This window comes from Bubalus bubalis, chromosome 21 (genome assembly GCF_019923935.1).
Source record: "Bubalus bubalis isolate 160015118507 breed Murrah chromosome 21, NDDB_SH_1, whole genome shotgun sequence".
NCBI lineage: Eukaryota > Metazoa > Chordata > Mammalia > Artiodactyla > Bovidae > Bubalus > Bubalus bubalis.
This window is the reverse complement of record NC_059177.1, coordinates 55,456,547-55,477,559: the sequence shown is the minus strand read 5'-3', so window position 1 is coordinate 55,477,559 and position 21,013 is coordinate 55,456,547. Positions and strand designations below refer to the sequence as shown.

Genomic DNA, 21,013 nt, shown 5'->3' with positions numbered 1-21,013 from the left:
TCAGAAACTTAAAATACCGGGTTCCTCAGACAGCTCAATGCCCTTCTCTTGTTTGTTCTTGACAAAGAAAGATCATTTCTCCTTTTTCAAATTACCAAACCATTGTGAGATTTGGCATACCCATTAGTGCAAAAGAAAAAAGCCTTTTATACCCCAAGATAAGTTCCTTTTGGTGTGTATTCTTTTCCTTCCCTGCTTGTGGTCAGAGTCTGTATAAAAATTTCATCATCTGTTTTTTTCTGGCGGCACTTCGCACAGCCTTCGGCATGTAATAGACACTTAAACACCGTCTGATTAAAAGCTGAGCTGGAGCTTAATAGGATTCTGATGAACCCAAGTGCCTGCATAACCTCAGGCTCTTCTGCTTTGTTTTTGCTTTTTACACTTGATAAATATTTAGAAAGTTATCTGACTGTGACATAGTAGAGAGATAGCTATAATAACAAGAGGTTTATTTTTATTTCAGGGACAATTAATGGATGCTTGTTCTTATTTAACAGTGAATTGTGGAGACAAGGATCTCGTAACAGTGGGATCTTCTTTCACCTACTTATAAATACAGCTTTGGGGGAATATAATTCACATTATCATACCATTTGCCCATTTAAAGCACACGAGACGGTGGATTTTAGTGTATTTACAGGGCTCTGCGGACTACACCACTTTTCGGAACATTGTCTTATCGTTCCCAAGAGAAACCCTGCCCCCCCCAGCAGTCGTGTCCCACCCCCGACTTCTCCCAGCCCCCAGTCGACTGTCTTTTATTTATTTTAAAACGAATCTACTTTCTGTCTCCACACACTCGCCTGTTCTGGACGTCCCGCAAAATGGAACCAGACAACACGTGGCCTTTCGGGTTGGCTTCTTTCACTCGGGGTCCTATTCTCTAGATTCTCCCGTGTTGTGGCGTGAATCAGCGCTTCCTTCCTTCTCACAGCTGAATAACGACATTCCATCCTGCGGATGGACCACGTTTTCAGTATCTGCTCAGCGCTGGGTATGTGGGCTTGGGGCTGTGAAGAGTGAAGCTGCTGTGAACGTTCCTGGGTGAGTTGTGTGTGATTATGTGTTTTCATTTCTCTCGTATCTCTCTACCTTGGAGGGTGGTTGCTGGATCTGTGGTTAACCGTTGGAGGAGCTGCCCCACGTGGTTTTTCCCAGCACCTGCACCATTTCACGTTCACATCAGGAAGACACGAGGGTTCTAAGCCGTCCACATCCTTGCCGGCACTTGTCTTCTGTCTTTTTAGCCCAGCCCTCCTAGGGGCTCTGAGCTGGCGTCTCACCGTGGTTGTGTTTTGTGTTTCCCTGACGGCTGGTTGGACTTCCCAGGTGGCGCTAGTGGTAAAGAACCCGCCTGCCAATGCAAGGAGACCTCAGAGATGCAGGTTTAATCCCTTGTTTGGGAAGGTCCCCCTGGAGGAGGGCATGGCAACCCACTCCAGTATTCTTGCCTGGAGAATCCCAAGGAATGAGGAGCCTGGTGGGCTGCTGTCCATGGGGTCGCCCAGAGTCGGACACGACTGGGGCGACTATCACACACGACTGGTTATGTTGAAGATGTTTCCTCGTGCTTGCTTACTCGTCATTTGTAGACCTTTTTTGGAGAAAGTTCTATTCAGATCCTTTCCTGTATTTAATTTGGGTTATCTTTCTGTTACTGAATTTTAAGAGTTCTTCATATAAATACATACTCAAATTGATCTTTAAAAAATCCTTATTCTACTATTTTTTAATCTTTAACATATCCCCAAACTCTGTACCTGGCCATCCTGGCCTCATACACACATTGTCAGGATATCGTGACCCTCTGCTGTATGGAGCACATTGTGGTCTGTGCTCCGAGGATAGGAAATGAATACAGTGTCCCTTACTTCAAGGGGGCACAAAACCAAGTGGGAAGGGCCATAGTGATACATTTCTGTGTGTCAGGAAAAGAGGTGACTTTCAGATCGAGGAATCGAGGAAGGCAGCCTGAAGGAGGTGGCATCTTTAGTTGGCCTTATGTATCAGATTCAATACCAGAAGATTAGGGGGAGAACTCGGGTAAAGATCGTGAGTTCTCTGTGTTGTGTGGTGACTGGTTAACTTTTAGGGCTGAGATTTTTCAAAGCCTAGAAAGAGGAATACTTGGGAACACACATGGGAAGCATACTTGGGACCAGATGTTGATTGTGTGCACTGGAGCAGCCTGGATCGTGTTTTGTCAGTGCCTGGAGAGCCCCGGCTGTTGGGGTGAGGGTGGGGCCAGTGCCTGGAGAGCCCCTGGCTGTTGGGGTGAGGGTGAGGCCGTGCGGAAGGCTGAGTCTGCAGAAGGTGCAGGGACCTTGTGGGCGGGGTCACGGAAGGCACCACTGCTGTGTCTCCCTCTTAGAGACTGACGCGTGCTTTAGAAAGTCAGGAAGGGACTCCTGGGAGAATTGTTTAATCTCATGGTTTCCAAACGTATTTGACCGTAGCTTCACTTTTTTTTTAAACCGTGTAAGATCGGAGGTCCATACTTTGGGTTTTGACGTCTTAGTTCAGTATTTCACAACTAATTGGTAAAGGGCCCGCCTGCCAGTGTGGGAGGTGTCAGAAGAGGGAGTTGGATTCCTGAGTCCAGACAATCCCCTGGAGGAGGAAACGGCCCCCCACCCACTCCAGTATTCTTGCCTGGAGAATCCCATGGACACAGGAGCCCGGCAGACTTCAGTCCATGGGGTCACAAAGAGTCAGACACAACTGAAGCGACTTGGCACACAGCACAAGGTCTCAGTAAATGTTGGCTGGTTGGTTACCTAATAGATTAGAGGATTGTGGACCACAGAATTGGGTGTGAAGGAATGTGAGATGTTAGCTGATCCGGATGGAGGCCCAGAGTGGGGGAATGTTGGTCTGATTGGCAGCGGCCATGGCTCTTGCTACTGTTAACCCGTTCACGTGTGACCTTGAGTGGGTCACACCTGTCACTCAGAGGAGTCCAGTGCTGATGGCAGGCACGTCCCCATCGTCTCTGGAGGATCCCCACGGGGAGCGGGACCACCCGTGCTTCCTTTGTGGGTCCTCTACCCGCCAGTTCCCCCATCTCCAGTGTTGTCAAAAGATCCATTCCTGTGGACCAGGGCACACACCAGCGCCTCCGTTTGATGAACTTAAACGCAGACAAGCCCAAGAACTTGTACAAGGGTGGGAGTTGGGGAGTGCAGCGGGAATGCAATTCTTACCCCAAGGGTTGTGCTTCTCGCGTCACGGCGAAGGCTTGTGTAATGAGCGACTCCTTTTTTGGGGAGTGACTCTTCCTTTGTTGCTTTGGTGGTAGTTTTCCATGGCAACTACTGTTGCCACACATCTGGCATCTTAACAAAATGGCTCCCAAAGCCCAGGGGTCTACACGGAGTCCTCCTCAGCCCGCGTATCCTGCCAAGGACGTGGAGGAACACTGGGCGGAGCGCGCGCTGGCGCTCGGCCTTGTGGATGAGGCTTCGTCTGCAGTGGCTGAGTTCCTGGGGGTCTTACCGGGGCTCCTCCAGAAGTTAGCCGCGCTGCTGATGCTCTGTGGAGGAGGGGCCGACTTAGGGTATTTTCTGGTTTATCGAGGTACAGATATCAGCAGTGCTGTTTGTTTAAACCAGAAATGACTTAACAGGAAGTAGAGGGTCAACCAAAATCCTGCTGAATTTCTGAGGGTAACCAGCCAGCCCAGGGCTTGTTTTTTTTTAGGTATTTTATTTAAGATGGAAAGTTCCAGTTTGCTTCGGGACCAGAACCCTTAAAAGAAATCCTGACAGGAGGTGGCTTATGGGTGACCGTATGTTTGCTAGTTTATATCCTGCTGACTAAATTGGCAAAATTTTTATTTTTCCTGGTCAACACGAAGAAGGTGTCTTGTGTTTTCTTAACTCCCCTCACTCCCTTCCCTGATGGGGTCATGCTTGTCGTGTGTGTGGAGCCAGCGGCTGTTGGAACTGTCCACGCATCTTTGATGACACGAACATTAGTCTGGCATCAAAGGTTGCCTTTCTTAGGTTCCGCAGGCCTTTATCCCAATATGACTCTCGCACGGTGACCCAAGTGGAAACAGAAATGGTCGGGCCTGAGAGGCCAAATATCAGAAGCACAACAAAGGGGTTATTATTTGTGAGAATTTTAGGTAAACCCTCCCCTTCTCCCTCCCCCTTCCATGACTTAGAAAACTTGAAGTTTGCTCTTAAAAGTAACTATTACTCTCACTTATAAATATTAGAAGGTACATAACCATTCTTATAATGAAAGGTTATGATTATTTTAATTCATAAGGAGGCCTAAAGTTAGCTCTTCGCTCAAAGCCTTTCTGAAACAGGAATGAAAAACACCCAAGATGCCGAATCAGATCGAAATGTGAACTCTGATGCGAGTGTCTGGCTTTGGAAATCTTTTGAGAACCACACCTGTGCGCTAGCTTGTGACAAATTACACACAGAAACTTAGTGCTGATCATAATCATAGTGTTTGTAACATGCAGGTTTCAGTGTACTCTAAGAAACAGTTTATTTCCCATTAAACCATGTATTTTTGTTTATTTTAACATTGGGGGCAAATATGCGAACTGTGAGCCCATAAAATTTCCTTATTCTTAAAAAAAAAAATAATATGCCAAAAACATAATAAAAATGTAACAAGCAAGAGAAGTGAGGTGAGTGTTTTAATGATGCTACAGTTAGGTCATACTTTTACAGAAACGCAGTTGAATACCCATGAGTCAAAAGACCTTTCATGTTTTCAGTTAACTCCTGAGATGGTTCATGGTCAGCACTCCCTAGTTACTTTACTGCAAGTTTTTATTTTAAACTAGACCCTAAAAAGTTGCTGAAGGGGAGAGGATGGTTATGTGATGTAATGATGGAGGTGTTAGCTTTGGGGGGGTGATGCTTTTGCGGTCTGTAAGCGTATCAGATCATCACGGGGTTCACCGTGAACCCGTGCAGCGTTATATGTCAATTATATCTCAGTAAAGCTGGGGGAGAAGAGAGCAATTGTGCTGGGAAACCATGTTTATGTAGAAAGTCTCATGCTTGGCAGCTCACCGCAGGCCTGGGCCCATTCTGAGCACGCCAGGGCGGCCCATCACGTTGCCAGCAACTTCCCCCCGGGAGTCGTGGGGCGGGCGGGAGCATCTCTCCTGCCTGGTGACTGGTGACATGTCTCTGTCTCTGCGCAGGTGAAGCTGCTCTCCGAGGGGAGCCCCGGCTGCAGACCCTCCCGGTGGCCTCGGCCCTCACCGCTCACCGCACGGGGCCCCCGCCCATCAGTCCCAGCAAGAGGAAGTTCAGCGTGGACCCCGGCGACGACGACCTGGACTGTGATGGTGATCATGCTTCCAAGATGAGTCGCATCTTCGCCCCCCACCTGTAAGTGCCCCCCTTCTCTGCAGCCGGCCCGGCTCACATGGGCCTGTGGGGAGCTTCTCCGGCCGCTCTGTGCCGACTCTGAAGGGAGAAGGTGCCTGCTAGTCCCTCCCGCTCCCTGCCTGGAGGGGCCATTTAACGGGTTTTAATAACTTAGGGGAGGTGACCTCCTTCCCACGTGTCTGCCGTTCGTGTGCATTCCCCACCAGTGGTAACTTGCCTCAAGCGGCTTTGGGAGGTGATAGGGGAGACTTGCCTCCCTTGCTTGGTCCCTGCCAGGTGCTTCTTGGGGGGGGGGGACCGGTCCCCGCTGAGTGTCCTTAGGGGCCGGGGCAGTGACCAGAGAGGCCAGCGCCTGGACCCTGGCTGGGAAACGGGCGGCTGCCTGAGATGTAGGCATGCAGGCTCACCAGTGTGTTCGTGGCACACAGCTGAGACCTTCCCATGGCAGAGGGTGGTTTTTGTGTTTGGGTCTGAGCAGGCCGGCTCCTGCCCTCCGAGAAGCGGTCTACAGGTGGCCGGTGGTTCTGGGGCTGGTTTGGGGGGGCGCTGCTCCCCTGTCTGTGCCTGCGCCCTGCAGGCTGTACGCGAGTTGCCTCAGTGTCCTCTTCTGTTGAGATGAGAGCTGGACTCTGTGTGACATCACCACATTTGTGCTGGGAAACCTGTGTGCTTCCGTGTGCCCTATTTTTGCTCCCCCCACCCCCCCCATTGTGTTTCTCACAGCACACACCCTGCGGACGGAGTGGATACTGCTTCGTATGTTTGCTGGACTCAGAGACCCCCCTGCTGCGGGGAGGCTGTTCTGGCTGTCACGCGAGGGTGGGTATGGTCAGAGTCTGGGGTCTCGGCGGAGGACGGAGGTGAACGGCCCTGTTCCTTTCCCCTCTACACGTGTGAGTTAGCGCACAGCGATCATTCAGGATGCTCGGCTTCCCTAGTTCTTCCGAGGATGCTGCTGTTTGCTGGCAGGAGCGTGGAGCTCAGAGTCTGGAGGGGACCTCGCGTGGTCTGAGGGCGCCGAGCGCGCCAGCAGCCCTCGGCATCTCCTGCATTCCAGCGCGCTGGATTGTGTGTGCAGTCATAAGACAGCCTGACAGTGGTATTTATCCTCGGTAAATCACTGTAGTGTTAGTCAGAGGCTGAGCCTGCAGTCTGGAGCCCTGGAATTTGCTACGATCAGGAATCCAGCAGTAAGGCTCTGCACAACAATGACCTCTTGCAAACAGGGGAGGCTCATAACTTAGATGCTCGGCGTTCAACTGTTTGCAGTTCATTCTTTTGTCACCAGGAATCCTCTCTTTCCCCAAACCCAAATAAGAGATATTTGATCTTTTTTTTTTTTTTTTTAAAAAAAAAAAAAGGGAGTTGGCTGTGAGATAGTGTGTTTTGTGATCAAACATGCCTTAGTTAAAATCCCAGGTCTGCTACTTACCAGCATGGCTTTGGACAATCACTTCATTTATCTGGGCCCGATACCCTTCTCTACAGTGGCGCGGCTGTAAGTTCGTGTGTAGAACAGTTGTGAGCAGTAGAGTGGAAATATGCACGGAGTTGGGCACAGTGCAATAGACAGTTGATGAGAGTTACTGCTTTTATTATTACAGAGTCCATTACTCAGATATCAGGGATGATGGGAAACCAGAACACGGTTAATGGCGAATGTGATGTTTGAAAGTCATAACTGGGTTATGGGTTCAAATTCATCCCCGCTTCCTTATTTCTCAGTGGGAGTAGGTTCCGTTCACACAGGATGAATGCTGAGCGCAGTGCCTGGCAGCTAGTAAGCAGAGCTTCCATCATTACTGATATTATTAGACTGTCAAAGCATTTAGAAAATGATCTTGTGGTTGCACATATGACCTTGATGCACCGGTTCTGTGAGGACACTGTAAAAATTTAAAGTGCCGGTAATAGACAAAGAGTTGTGGAGTTCACATGCAACTCACAATTGATGTCCTTATACCATAGGTTTAGAAGAACAGAAAAGGCAGCGCCCCCCAGGCCAACCCCCTGGACGAAAGATGTGCAGCGTCACTTGTTCACCGAGGGGTAGCTCCTCATGTCAGGAACATTACTGAGGTTTCTGTGCCTGTCTTCTAAGAGCCAAATGACTAGTTTTACAGGCAAGTGTAAAAGATAACTTCCCTTACGGCTCCATGGGGTAGGGTAGCTAGGAAGTGCGTTGCTTGATTTGGTGAGACTTTTGCCATGCATGTTTTCCAAGAGCCGGATGATTAGTTTTGGAGGCAGGTTTAAAAGATACTTCTCCTCTTAGGACTTCGTGAGGTAGGATGCTTAGTAAGTGCGTTGCTTGATTTGGTGGAACGTTTGCCATTTAAACTGTAGTGCATCCCACTCCTTTTTATTTCCCGTGCCTGAACGTTTTCTATACTAAACTGCAGATTCGTATGAAGAGGACAGGTGCTCAGTTGCGTCTGACTCTTTGCGACCCCACGGACTATAGCCCGCCAGGCTCCTCTGTTCATGGGATTTTCCGGGCAAGAACACTGGAGTGGGTTGCCATTTCCTCCTCTAGACATGTGGCGAGGAGGGGGTCTCAAAGATGTATGCTTGGCTGCATTTCACATAACCATCATATTGAGTTATTTTCCACTGGAGCGAGGGTAAGCTTGAGGCAGGGTAGGAAGCTACAGAGTATGACTAACTGTCTTCTGCTTTCTTTAGGGAAGGAAGGGGAGAGAGCAGAGGTTCCCCTAGTGATTTCTCCAGAATTTGGAAATTGAGAATTCCAGGTCGTTTGAACTGCTTATTGAAAGGGTGACCCTGAGAATATTTTTGGTTTGTTTGTTTGTTTGTTCTGGTTTTCTTTATTGCCTAAGAAAAGCGTGAAGATCATGAATGTCTTGCTTGGGAAGTGGAAAGTACTCTGTCTGCCACTTAGAAAGAAAGTGGATTAAGGTATTAGGCAAGTGTTAGGGTGGGATTCGTCTTACGGGAATCAATTTCCTAAATCATTTCATCTGTGACCCTGGTTTTCAAGTGTGAGCTGATGTGGACGAGCTCTCCTGTCACCTGTCTGTCATGCGTATGGACTCCAGGGCTCCTTTTTTCTTAGGTGAGTTGTAACTCCCTGATTTTGGCAGATAAGAGCCCCTGCAACTGCCTCATGTGTCCTTCTGAGATGAGCCCCTCCGCCTCCTTGAAGCCCTTTGTTGCTTTCTGGCAGACCACATGCTTACCTTGTAAGCTTTCTGCACCAGCCATTCAATCAGCCATTTCTCGGGGCCGGGCAGAGCGGGAGCGGGGGCTCCGATTCTGTGCAGTGGGGAAGGGTCTTTAGAAGCCGAGATCTGGGTGCTGAGTGTTAGTGTGATGTCACTGCCTCTAGACGTGACTTGTCTCGTGTGTTAATAGTAGACAATGGCTGCTTGTGACAGTTCACATTTCACTTTAAATCAAGTTAAAAACTCAGTTCCTCAGTCACACTAGCCCCATTTCCAGCTCTATAGCCACACGTGGCTCTTGGCTACCACATCAGACAGCACACACACAGAACATTTCTGCCATCACAGAAAGCTTGGTTTCTAAACTCAGTGGAAGGAGCTGGGGAGTCCTGGGTTCACTTTAATACTGCAATTCTAATCCAACTCCGCAGAGCTCTTCCTCCCCTCTCCCAATCCATCATCATGTCTCCATGATTCCAACATCGACTCCTTTAGTGTTCCGTCCTGCGGTACACGCCAGAGTGGCAGAATTGCTGCTCCCTTGCCATTCTGAAAAACAAACCTGCTAAGAAGAGTTTAAGATCTGTAGATTTTTTCCCCACCCTGTGCTGAGGAACTCTTTTTGTATAGAAGAACTATACAAAAAAGATCTTCATGACCCAGATAACCATGATGGTGTGATCACTCACCTAGAGCCAGACATCCTGAAATGTGAACTCAAGTGGGCCTTAGGAAACGTCACTATGAACAGAGCTCCTGGAGGTGATGGAATTCCAGTTGAGCTATTTCAAATCCTAAAAAATGATGCTGTGAAAGTGCTGCACTCCATATGCCAGCACATTTGGAAAACTCAGTAGCCACAGGACTGAAAAGGTCAGTTTTCGTTCTACTCCCAAAGAAAGGCAATGCCAAAGAATGTTCATACTACTGCACAATTGCACTCATCTCACATGCTAGCAAAGTAATGCTCAAAATTCTCCAAGCCAGGCTTCAACAGTATGTGAACTGTGAACTTCCAGATGTTCAAGCTGGATTTAGAAAAGGCAGAGGAACCAGAGATCAAATTGTCAACATCTGTTGGATCATCGACAAAGCAAGATAGTTCCAGAAAAAAATCTACTTCTGCCTTATTGACTATGCCAAAGCCTTTGACTGTGTGGATCACAAAAAACTGTGGAAAATTCTGAAAGAGATGGGAATACCAGACCACCGTACCTGCCTTCTGAGAAATCTGAATGCAGGTCAAGAAGCAACAGTTAGAACTGGACATGGAACAACAGACTGGTTCCAAACAGGGAAAGGAGTACGTCAAGGCTGTGTATTGTCACCCTGCTTATTTAACTTCTGTGCAGAGTACATCATGTGAAATGCTGGGCTGGATGAAACTTGGGCTGGAATCAAGATTGCTGGGAGAAATACCAATAACCTCAGATATGCAGATGACACCACCCTTATGGCAGAAAGAGAAGAAGAACTAAAGAGCCTCTTGATGAAAGTGAAAGAGGAGAGTGAAAAAGTTGGCTTAAAACTCAATGTTCAAAAACGATCATGACATCCAGTCCCATCACTGATGGCAAATAGATGGGGAAACAATGGAAGACTTTATTTTCTTGGGCTCCAAAATCACTGCAGATGGTGACTGCAGCCATGAAATTAAAAGATGCTTGCTCCTTGGAAGAAAAGCTATGACCAACCTAGACAGCGTATTAAAAAGCAGAGATGATTTTGCCAACAAAAGTCTGTTTAGTCAAAGCTGTGGTTTTTCCAGTAGTCATGTATGGATGTGAGAGTTGGACTATAAAGAAAGCTGAGTGCTGAAGAATTGATGCTTTTGAATTGTGGTGTTGGAGAGGACTCTTGAGAGTCCCTTGGAAGGATTGATGCTGAAGCTGAAACTCCAATACTTTGGCCACCAGATGTGAAGAACTGACTCATTAGAAAAGACCCCGATGCTGGGAAAGATTGAAGGCAGGAGGAGAAGGGGATGACAGAGGATGAGATGGCTGGATGGCATCACCAACTCAATGAATATGAGTTTGAGCAAGCTCTGGGAGTTGGTGATGGACAGGGAAGCCTGGTGTCTTGCAGTCCATGAGGTTGCAAAGAGTCAGACACGACTGAGTGACTAAACTGACCTTGCCGAGGCTGTAATTTCAGTAGCCTCTTTGAAGTATTAATACCAACTTCAAAAGTTACTTTCCCACCCCTTTCAGTGTTGTGTTTATTAAAATCTCTTTGTTTGTTGGCACTCAATTGGAGATTTTTTCCATCCTTGTTGATTTCACTTTTTGAATATGTAAAATATTAGCATGCTTCTAGAAGCCAAGACTGTGTAATCGTATCAGCATATATGTAAGTCATTCTGCTGTATACCTTGAACTTTCACAGTGATGTTTCGTCAGTTATATCTCAATAAGACTGAAAGAAAAAAAAGTCAAAACCATACTGAAAAGTACTAGAGAAGTATTATTCCCTTCCCTGTGTCTTTCACCACTTTTGTTCCCTCCCCCTGAAGGTGATTACCCTTCGTGTGTGTGTGTGTGTGTGTGTGTGTGTGTGTGTAAATAAGCAGGTATGTGAATGTTTTCTGTCCCTTTATTTCTCACACACACAGTGTCATATTTTATATATTCACGTGAGCTCAGGTATTTTCAATGATGCATCCTGGACATCTCTTCATGCCAGGTCCTCATTGTTGTTCATGGCTGCATAGTACTTCATGGCCTGCACGTGCCAAGGTTGGTCCAGCCAGTCCCCTTTGTTCAGATGTTTAATTTTTTATAATAATACTGTTGCAGTGGATAATGTTGCCCATTTGTGACATCTTGTGTATTTGTAATACAGTTTAAAACTCTTGAGGGCTTAACAGTTGATGCATGCTAAATTTATACTGGTTTTGAGACTTGGTGTAGGCTGCTTGGCTGGTAGAGCCTGGTGAGAGCTGTGTGCTGAAGAGTGCCATCTACCCCCTTTGCACCTGTGTGTGTGAGTGATGGGTGTATGACCTGTTCACTCGGTTACCTGTGAGAGGAAGGGAATGTATATACTGAGTGCTTCCTCTGTGCTGACCCTCCCTCTGCCAGACACTGTGTGTTACCTCATTTAACCCTCACAGCCAATGTGTCCCTTTAAGATGGGGGGCGGGGGGTATGTGTGTGTGTCAGAAGCTGAACTTGAGAGGATAATGTGTCCAAAGTGACAGCAATCGAGCTGGGATTAAGCGCAACACTGGAAGCAGTCATCACGTGGTCACGTCACACCTGCATCTCACCTGAGACGGGGTGACATGCCGCTAAAAGTCGGAAGCACATCGTTGGGGTGACACTTGAGCCTTCTCGTGTGTGACAGGTGCTAAATCATTTCTGTGTTGAACTGAGAATGAGACCCCCTATCCAGAGACTGTGCGTCCTGAGCTCATACCCCAGTGGGAGGAGGAGCTCTTTTTGATCAGTGGCGTGTACACGTGCAGAGTAGTTGCCCCTGGCCTCCCAACGGGGCAAAAGCCCTAAGCGCCCGCTGAGGTCAGAGCCTCGGTCACTGGCCTGGTGCCGTGAGGGCTGCGCCCGCCCAGCCCGTGTTAACAGTTCACGCTGAAGGAGACAGGGCCGCGCAAAGGACCCCCGGCCCCCCCTGGTGGTGCTGCTACTCTGAGCTCCTGCCCAGGGTGACCCGTGGCCCCCGAGACTGTCTCCCTGCCACGGCCGTGCTGTCGAGGTCTCCCTCGAGTCTGAGGGAGCCGATCCCGTGTGTCCTTGAGTGCTTCTCCAGGGTAGGGTTCTCTGCTGCTGGTCTCCTCCCTTCTCTGCTCTTCCTTCTCCCTTGCTTATTCTCTTTTTTTTCCTCCCTTGGCCTTAGTCACTTCCCTCCTGACCCCATAGGAATGAACAGAAAAAGGGGAGGAAAACCAGGCTCAAAACCAGTAATTCCTACAGAGTGACCAGCAAGTTGGAGGAAGCCCTTTGAAATCAAGTTCTGGGCATGTAATAGCAGCTCTGCTAAAACAAAGAAGCCTCACTGATTACGGACTAAAATGAGCCTTTTCCCTGCAGTAGGGTTGATGGTGTAGATGGCACCTCAGTGCTCAGGAGCGCCTAGTCCAGTACCTCCATATTCCTTGGCAGCATCGCCACGTTTCCTTTGTGTCTCCATTTCTTGTATCTCTTTAGTACCTTTAGTGGGGATGTGTATGGACATGCATTACCAAGGGACTGTTCATTCCACAAACTTCATGAACGTAAAGGAAGCAATTCCTCATTTCAATTTAAAACTAGACCCGGAGGGAATGGAGACTGCAGCGGCCACTGTGGAGAACAGTATGTATGTGTGTGTTGGTCGCTTAGTTGTGTCTGACTGTGCGACCACTGTGGACTGTAGCCCCCAGGCTCCTCTGTCCATGGGATTCTCCAGGCAAGAAGACTGGAGTGGGTTGCCATTTCCTTCTCCAGGGGATCTTCCGGGGTCTCCTGCATTGCAGGCCAATTCTTTATCAACTGAGCTATGAGGGAAGCCCAAAATCAACTGTAGTGTAATTGAAAAAAAAAACTGCCCCTAGAGGAAATTGAAACGTTGGGGCTATTTTTGTACCTTGACATACTAGCAACTAGGGCTTTAAAGGTAAGCAGTCACATGTATTTATTATGTAAACAGTAATATGTATTTATAGGCAGAGCATGTTAGTGCTGTGTCCATGTCTACATAAGCCTTGGAGAGGGTCAGACTTCTCATTCCTGAGAGTGGTGCTAGATCAGGATTCCCAGGATCCAGAGAATCACAAGAGCCTTTGTATTAGGGCTTGGTCATGACCATGACTGTCTGTCAAGCCTGATTGTGTACTGAGCACTGTGCTGAGTGCTCCGTGGGCGTGATCACTCCGTGCGTCATCTCAGCTCTGAGATCCTGTGAATGCCCCTCTTTCGCAGGTGGTAAAACTGAGAGGTTGTAACTTGCTCGAGGTCACAAAGCTAGCTGGTTGGTAACAGAGCCAGGAATCAAAACCCAGGCTGGCTGTTCCTGCAGCCAGCACTCTTAGGAACCATCTTAGAGCCATACTGAAAGGCACACGTGTCCAGCAGCTGTGAATTGGCTGATATAGGACATTAACGCCTTGTGGTTTGGGATGATGTGCTGTGTGTGCGTTCTCAACCCAACGGAAGGATTCCGGGCAATGGCAGGCGGAGAGTAGGCACCGGGGCAGCAGTGGCTGGGTGCAGGGGCCTCGGCGAGGAAGGGCTTGTCGTTAAGTGAGAGAGCGAGGTGGGTGCATCTGCCCTGCATGGCGAGGCTTCCCTTCAGGGGTGCTGCTGCTCACCCTCCCACTGAAGACGCCTAATGGAACGGGGTCTCTGTGCAGGTGAGAGCCCCATGCGAGCCGGGAAGGGTTTCTTCCTTCATGCTCAGGAAAGGGCTCTTGGAATCGTGTTCTTGTTTAAGGTCTCTCTGTGTGCTCAGTTGCTCAGTCATGTCTGACTGTGACCCCATGGACTGCAGCCCACCAGGCTCCTCTCTCCAGGGGATTCTCCAGGCAAGAATACTGGAGTGGGTTGCCTCTTTCTCCTCCAGGGGATCTTCCCAAGCCAGGGATCAAACCCACATCTCCTGTGTCTTCTGCATTGCAGGTAGATTCTTTACTTAGTGAAGGTGAAAGTCACTCAGTCGTGTCTGACTCTTTGCTACCCCATGGACTATGTAGTCCATGGGATTCTCCAGGCCAGAATACTGGAGTGGGCAGCCTTTCGCATCTCCAGGGGATCTTCCCAACCCAGGGATCGAACCCAGGTCTCCCGCATTGCAGGTGGATTCTTTACCAGCTGAGCCACAAGGGAATCCCAAGAATACTGGAGTGGGTAGCCTATCCCTTCTCCAGGGGATCTTCCCGACCCAGGAATAGAACTGGGTCTGCTGCGTTGCAGGCAGATTCTTTACCAGCTGTTAAGGGCTTTCTACCAGGGAAGCCCTGACCTGCTGAGCCATCACCAATATTATCAGACCAATAGAAAGTGAAAGTCGCTCAGTCGTGTCCCATTCTTTGCAACCCCATGGACTATCCAGTCCATGGAATTCTCTAGGCCAGAATGCTGGAGTGGGCAGCCTTTCCCTTCTCCAGGGGATCTTTCCAGCCTTAGCCTAAAACATTCAGGCCAGGGCATTTTATAATCTGCTTTAAATACATGAAGACACTTTTTCTTTCCTCTCTCCAGATTCCATAAATCAAGAATTCTCGAAATAGAATCCCTCAAACTATGTGCGTTCTCTGTCTCCCACATCCTTCTTGGCATCGTCTGAACTTGGGAAGTTTTAGCCCCCAGATTCTATCTTCTGCTGTGCACTTTCAACACACAGGCGTGCGTGTCTTCCCACAAGTGTTCTGGGGTTTAAGAGGATATTTTATGGCCTTTAGTTTCAGTTATCCTAAATAACTAACTCTGAAATCCTCCTTAGTGTCTAGCAAGTATGTGTATTCATTTTGAAAGGAACAGGAGAAGGGAGCCTGGATCTGTAATGAAGGCTTTGGTTCAGGGAGGTGGAGCCTAAAAAGTGCTTCTGGTGGGGCTGACTTGGCCCTGCCCTGGGGGTGGGGTGGGGTTTGCTGCCTGCCTGGGGTGGAAGCAAAGGTGGTTTTCCCGCTGCTCTGCAGGCCCTTAAAGGCACAGCTGTGTGCTGCCTGCAAGTGTTTTGCTAATGAAGTGTGGTACCTTTAAAGAAAGGTCACGGGCCTGACCTGTGTTGTGTGGGTTTCTAGTTTGTCAGGCTGGAGGCATTTTCTCATTTTCACAGTTCAGCCGAAAACAAAGACCTCCTTATCCGAGCCGGGAGCCTTGCTCTTAAGAGCTGACATCAGCCTTTTCCCAGCAGGCAGCGTTTCTGCCTTAAGAGTCTTTGCCGAGAGCTGGGCAGGCCGACGGCCGCCCTGCCCTGGGTTTCTTCTGGCCGGATGAGACGCAGGGTGAAGAAATGCCAAGCGTGCCAGCAGTCAGGGCAGCAGAACCCAGCGCTGTCGTCACGGTCCCTTCTTGTCTGTTCCGCGGACCTCTGGGCGCCTCCGTTTCACAGAGCTTGTGAGCGTTGGGCCGAGGACCTTGAGAAAGGAGGACTGGTTTCCTAGAGAGGCGTTGAAGAGCCTTTGGGGCCCGTTGGGGAAGCCTCATTAGCATGTGTAAAGACACTGTTTAAAGACGACTCTAAAGTGGGGGGTGGGGGAGTGTTTTTGGGTGGATGGATTAAGTCAGAGGCGTTTGTTGAGAAGTTGAGGAAACAAAACCACACAGGGTTTGGTTCCCCCTCCTGCCCTGACTCTCCGGGTTTTCCGGGCGCTGTTTGCGTGAAGATGCTTCTGAGCTGGGGACACCGACAGCAGCCCTGCGTCCATGCGGTCGGACCATCGGCCTTGCTGCTCTGAGGACGCAGAGCCAGCCTGTCATGAGGTCAGGGCCTGGCACTCCTGCCTGAGGACCAGGAGGACTGCTCAGAAGTGGCCTCGCATGAGAGTCGGGGTGCTTCCTGGACTCTCTCCTAGGATCTCGCCTATAAACCCGTCGCCTTCTGCGTCCCTGCGTGTCCAAGCCCTGAGTTCTGAGTGTGGGGTAGTTTCTGTTTCATAAACGGCAGTGCGCGGTCCCCTAGCGTCTTTGCTAAAGCTTTGGGTTCAGGCACGCATGCTGTCTGCTCTGCCTCCACCCCCGTCTGTCTTCCCACTCCTCTGTCTCTCTCTCTTGAAATTTCTCCCCAGATTGTCTCCAAAGTATGATTAAAGAGCTCCGTGTTGCAGTCAAGGGGTGGGTTAGGGACGTAGGTCGGAATCCCGCCAACCAGCGGATCCAGATTTTGGGCCCGCGTCTCTGGCCGCACCAGAGGCCTGCAGGAAGCGGAGTTTGCTCCCCTGCACTCTCCTCTGACTTCTCTACCTCCCGCCTGCCTTCCCTCGAGGAGAATGCAGTGACTAGCCGCACAGAGGATCCGGATGGGGCAGACCAGCTCCTAGTGGGTTGGGGCACTTACTAGGGGGCCCGTCGTCGGCTCCACCCTCTTTGCTCCCCCAGCCTGTCCCTGTGGTTGAGCCTGTCCAGGGAGGGTCTGGGCTTTTCTGTCTCCTCAGGAGTTGTATCCTCAGGACCGCTCCGGGACTTGGAGCACCGTTGCCCATTGAGGACCATCTTGCCTCAGTGCTCGAAGGATGGGGAGAGTGTTCCCCAGCCAGAGTTTGGGAAGCACCCGACCCGGGCTCCGGGTTCTGCCCATGTGGTGGGCGTGAGGCTGGCTCTGAGAGTCTGGGGTGCAGGGAATCTCCAGCGTGACTCGCCATGGGATCCCCTAGTCCTTTGTCATGAGCCCCGTCAGCAATATCCTAGGGAGCATGCCTGCCAGGCCACGTGGGCGTCTTATCTGGTCTCAAAGTGATGTTACAGACGCGCGCGCACACACGAGGCCCGGGTGCCATCGGGCTTAGATTGATGACGGTGCGATCCCTTGATTTGGGGTTGCTGGGTGCCAGCTTCCATGCTGGGTGTTCCAGGGAGAGTCCCTGAGGCCGGAGACATGGGGGAGCCCAGCCCCTTCTCCCTGACGGCGTGCCCCTCCCCGGCCTTCCGACGCTGGCTTCTCCACTCTGAGCTGTTTCCAGGGAACAGAGCATCTCCCCTTCCACATCCGCACCCCAGTCCAGGGCTGTGATCCTGAGCGTCAGCGGTCACGGAACTTCCATCCGCCCCTCCCTGGTGCCCTCACGACCCCAGGCCCGGGGGGACCCCTTGCCCGGCTTCCTCGCCCCCTCTCTTGCCCTCGCAGGCCCCCCTCCTGGTAATCTGGCTCCTGCACCTAGGCGCTCTCACAGGCTCGTCATCACCGCGTGTTCCGGGCCCTATCCTGCTTACTGTACCAAACCCTGGAGGGAACACACGGGCCAGCTCCCGGCGTGAACGCCCACTAGAGGTGGAGGGTTCCCAGGCCTTTATGCCTGGCCGGGGCTCAACCTCCGTGCCCATGGAGCTGTGTGTCCCCCGCTCCCCCCACCTGCAGAGCTGCCCCACTGGCGTCGACCTTAGAGCTTCCTGTCTCCGCCAGCGCTTAGCCAGGCCTGCCCCTGTCTCCACGGCGGGGTGTTTCCACTTGCCCTGGAGTCACCGCCGTCTCTTCCGTCTGCTTTCCCACGTGTGATCATCGCTGCCCCTGGTGAAATCTGGTCGCCCTGGATGTCCTCTGGGAGGCTCCTGGCCGTGGCCGTGGCTTAGACCCCCGTTCCCACGGCAGCGCCCTCCTTACTGGTCTTGGCACTTAAATGCTAAGGAAGGTTTCTGGAGCTTTCCTCTCTGCTCGGAACTCTGCCGGGGCCCCTAGGCAGCCCCAGGGAACTCTGAGCAGACCCCCGCCTGCAGGAGCTTCTGACCCGCTGCTGAGGCACGCCCACCCCCGTCCTCGGTCCCTGTTCCTGCCTCCTCCTCTCGGCAAGGGGGGTTCCTGCTGCGTCGCCGCAGACGCTTCTGTGTACAGAACAACACTTTGCTGCTTCTGACCCAGGTCTGTCCCACCCACACTCAGCACGGTGCCGCAGGCCTTCCAGGCACTAAGGAAGCGTTCACAAGAAACGTGTCACTCTGAATGCACTGTCGACATCCTTCCCTTTGGAAGGGATGGTGAGAATGACTTTCAAACACTTAATAAGTCCTGAGTGGCCCCTCTTCTTGTGCCTGTGTTTTTTTCCTGTGAACCCTTGATGTTTAGTTCAGAGACCCACCCCCCTCACCCCTGGGACAGACTCCCATTCCCGCTGCTTCCCCTGTTTTCTTTACCGCTCCTCCCCGCTGTCTCCCCACAGTCTGCGCCCCCCACAGGCAGAAATGTGCAGGTCCCTAGTATCTGGGCACATGCACGCTTCGTACAATCTGGATCACTGCCTCTCCTTGAGATGCAGGTTTTGGATCAAATGCTCTCATCCCAGTTGTGGACTGAGAGTAATAAGCCTCCGGAGTTTACTGTGTGAATGAATCCCCCCTGCTCTTCTTTCTGTTTCTGCCTATGCACCTCGCTTGGATCCCAGTGTGGGCATCGGGTGAGATGTATGGAAGGGAGAGATCCAGTTCAGATGGGGGCCTCTCGCAGGTTAGGGGGATGGCTGGACCCTTCTTCTCAGTGGAGAGAGTTAGTTCTGTCCACACTAGAAAAGCAAGCAAACCCCTGCCCAAGTGTTTACTCCTTCTGGAGTCTTCCCAGATCTACCTAAAAGGTTCTCAAAGCTAAAATGTTTTTCAGCTATCTTACAATAGAACTGTGGTGTTTATTGTGGGAGACCACTTTGGGTATTGGGCTCTCTGGGATCAGTGATAAAGAACCCGCCTGCCAATGCTGGAGACACAGGTTTGATCCCTGGGTTGGGAAGATCGCCCAGAGAAGGAAATGGCAACCCACTCAGTATTCTTGCCTGGAGAATCCCATGGACAGAGGAGCCTGGCAGGCTACAGTCCACGGGATAGCAGAGTCAGACATGACTGAGCAACTGAACAGCAACAACTTCGGGTGTGTTAGCCCCAGAGCAGGTTATGTCAGGCAACTAACGCGGAGGCTCCCTCTTCTCCGAGACACAGGAGCGACCTTGGCAGTAGAGACGTTGGTGAAAGGGGTGATGGCCACGTGGCTCCGTGATCAGCCTGTGTGTCTTGAGCGCCTCTGTGGAGGGCGTGGCCGTGTTTATGGGTGGGCAGTGGCTCTAGCTCCTTTTTGACAGTGAGATAAAACCCAGGCTCTTCAGGGTGACCTGCAGGGACTCCGGTGATTTGTCCTAAACGCCCTTGCCCAGAATTATTCTCCTTGGATGGCTTCCTTGGACTGTCAGTCCTCACAAGTCTCTGTGACTACGGTTATGTTAGGAAGACACCCAAACGCCCGCCTTTGTGCCAGCTCCACACGGTGTGGGAAGAGACCTCCCCAGACCCACGGTGGGCAGCCTGGGCGGCCCTCCCGCCGCGAAACGTCCGTCTTGAAAGCAGCATTGTCACTGCCCGGGGCATCTTAGCGTGTGTGGCGTGGCGCTTACCACCGTCTCCTGGGCTCCCCTTCACACCCCTGGCCGCCGTACTGTAACTGATCATTCTAAGCACGCCACCACATCTGGTGGTCATGTGACCTGCTGTCCTCCCAGCGCCCCTCCCACCAACTTTGGGAAGAGTTGGGATCCACAGACAGAAAACAACCAGTGCCGTGCAAACACATGTGTCTTCACTAGTTGTGACACCCTGCGGCCCCGTTCGCTTTCTGTCTGGTGTGTGCAGTAGACAGGGATGCCAACTAACACCCCACGTGTGTTCGCCTTCAGCAGTGCCTCCATGGGTGTTTTCTTTTCAATTCAGGGTGCAGTTAGATAGGGTTTTGTTGTCATGCCTTCCAGTGGTCTTTGATCGAGGATAGCTTTCCCTGTGTTGCAGGGTGGGTAGTTGGGGGGCGAGGGAAGCAGGGACCTGGGCAGGGATGACCCTGGGTGTCCCTCCTTTGGAGGTCACCCTTTGGAACCAGCTGGACCCACGGCAGGGAGCCTGTCTGTCCACACTAGGAGCGATGACATCCTACGTGATAAATGAACCACGTTTCAGGATGTGAGTGGCTGTTACACAGGAGGGGTTGGGGGGGAGCGTGAGTTCAGAAATAATGGGGAAGGGAAGTCAAGTTGGAGGAGGAGGCGAAGCAATTGGAACAGGACACTGTTGTTCAGTCGCATCTGAGTCTTTGCGACCCCATGGACTGCAGCACACCAGGCCTCCCTGTCCATCACCAACTCCCGGAGCTTGCTCAAACTCATGACCATAGAGTCGGTGATGCCATCCAACCATCGCATCCTCTGTTGCCCCCTTCTCCTGCCCTCAGTCTTTCCCAGCATCAGGGTCTGTCAGGAACAGGACATGGCTGAGCAGTAAGAAACAGACGTAAATGTCCCTGCGAGCTCCAAGATAAAACTCAGCACCTTTTCCTGTACTTCTGTTGCTGCCCAAAGGCTCGTTTCTTTTTCTAGCCAACAATTCCAACACTTTTACTTAAAAAAAAAAAAAAAAAAAAAGAATTAAAAAAACCCAACAACCCAGCACCTTCCCTCGTTCACAGCAGAGGAGGGGCATTGCCCTTGTCCTCTCCTCCCTAAACCTGCAGAACTCTTAATAGACCACTTTCCTGCGAGACCTCAGTCTCTTAGAAATAACTCATTCAAAGCTCAGGTGACCGCTATTGACTGTGGGAACTCATAGCATTTCGGGGAGCAGGGGAGCTGGAGGGTAGGGTTGGGCTTTGACTTTTCAGCAGCACAGTGCTCCTGCTAAGTCACTTCAGTCGTATCAGACTCTGCAACAGCATGGACTGTAGCCCACGAGGCTCCTCCGTCCATGGGATTCTCCAGGCAAGAATACCGGAGTGGGTTGCTATTCCGTTCTCCAGGGGATCTTCCCGACCCAGGGATCGAACCCAAGATCTTAGATCTCAGTGCAA

The 21,013-nt window shown here is 50.9% G+C and overlaps 1 protein-coding gene across 16 annotated transcripts in view; it reads left to right on the top strand.

The window, feature by feature from the left end:
- The window catches only part of VGLL4 (vestigial like family member 4), a 161,462-nt gene that overhangs the window by 119,639 nt on the left and 20,810 nt on the right, over positions 1–21,013 (top strand). For all 16 annotated transcript variants that reach the window (XM_045163867.1, XM_045163874.1, XM_045163864.1 and 13 more), the window contains one exon: positions 5,180–5,369. In XM_045163867.1, coding sequence (XP_045019802.1) covers positions 5,180–5,369 — 190 coding nt within the window. Of the gene's footprint in view, positions 1–5,179; positions 5,370–21,013 lie in introns of those variants that run through there.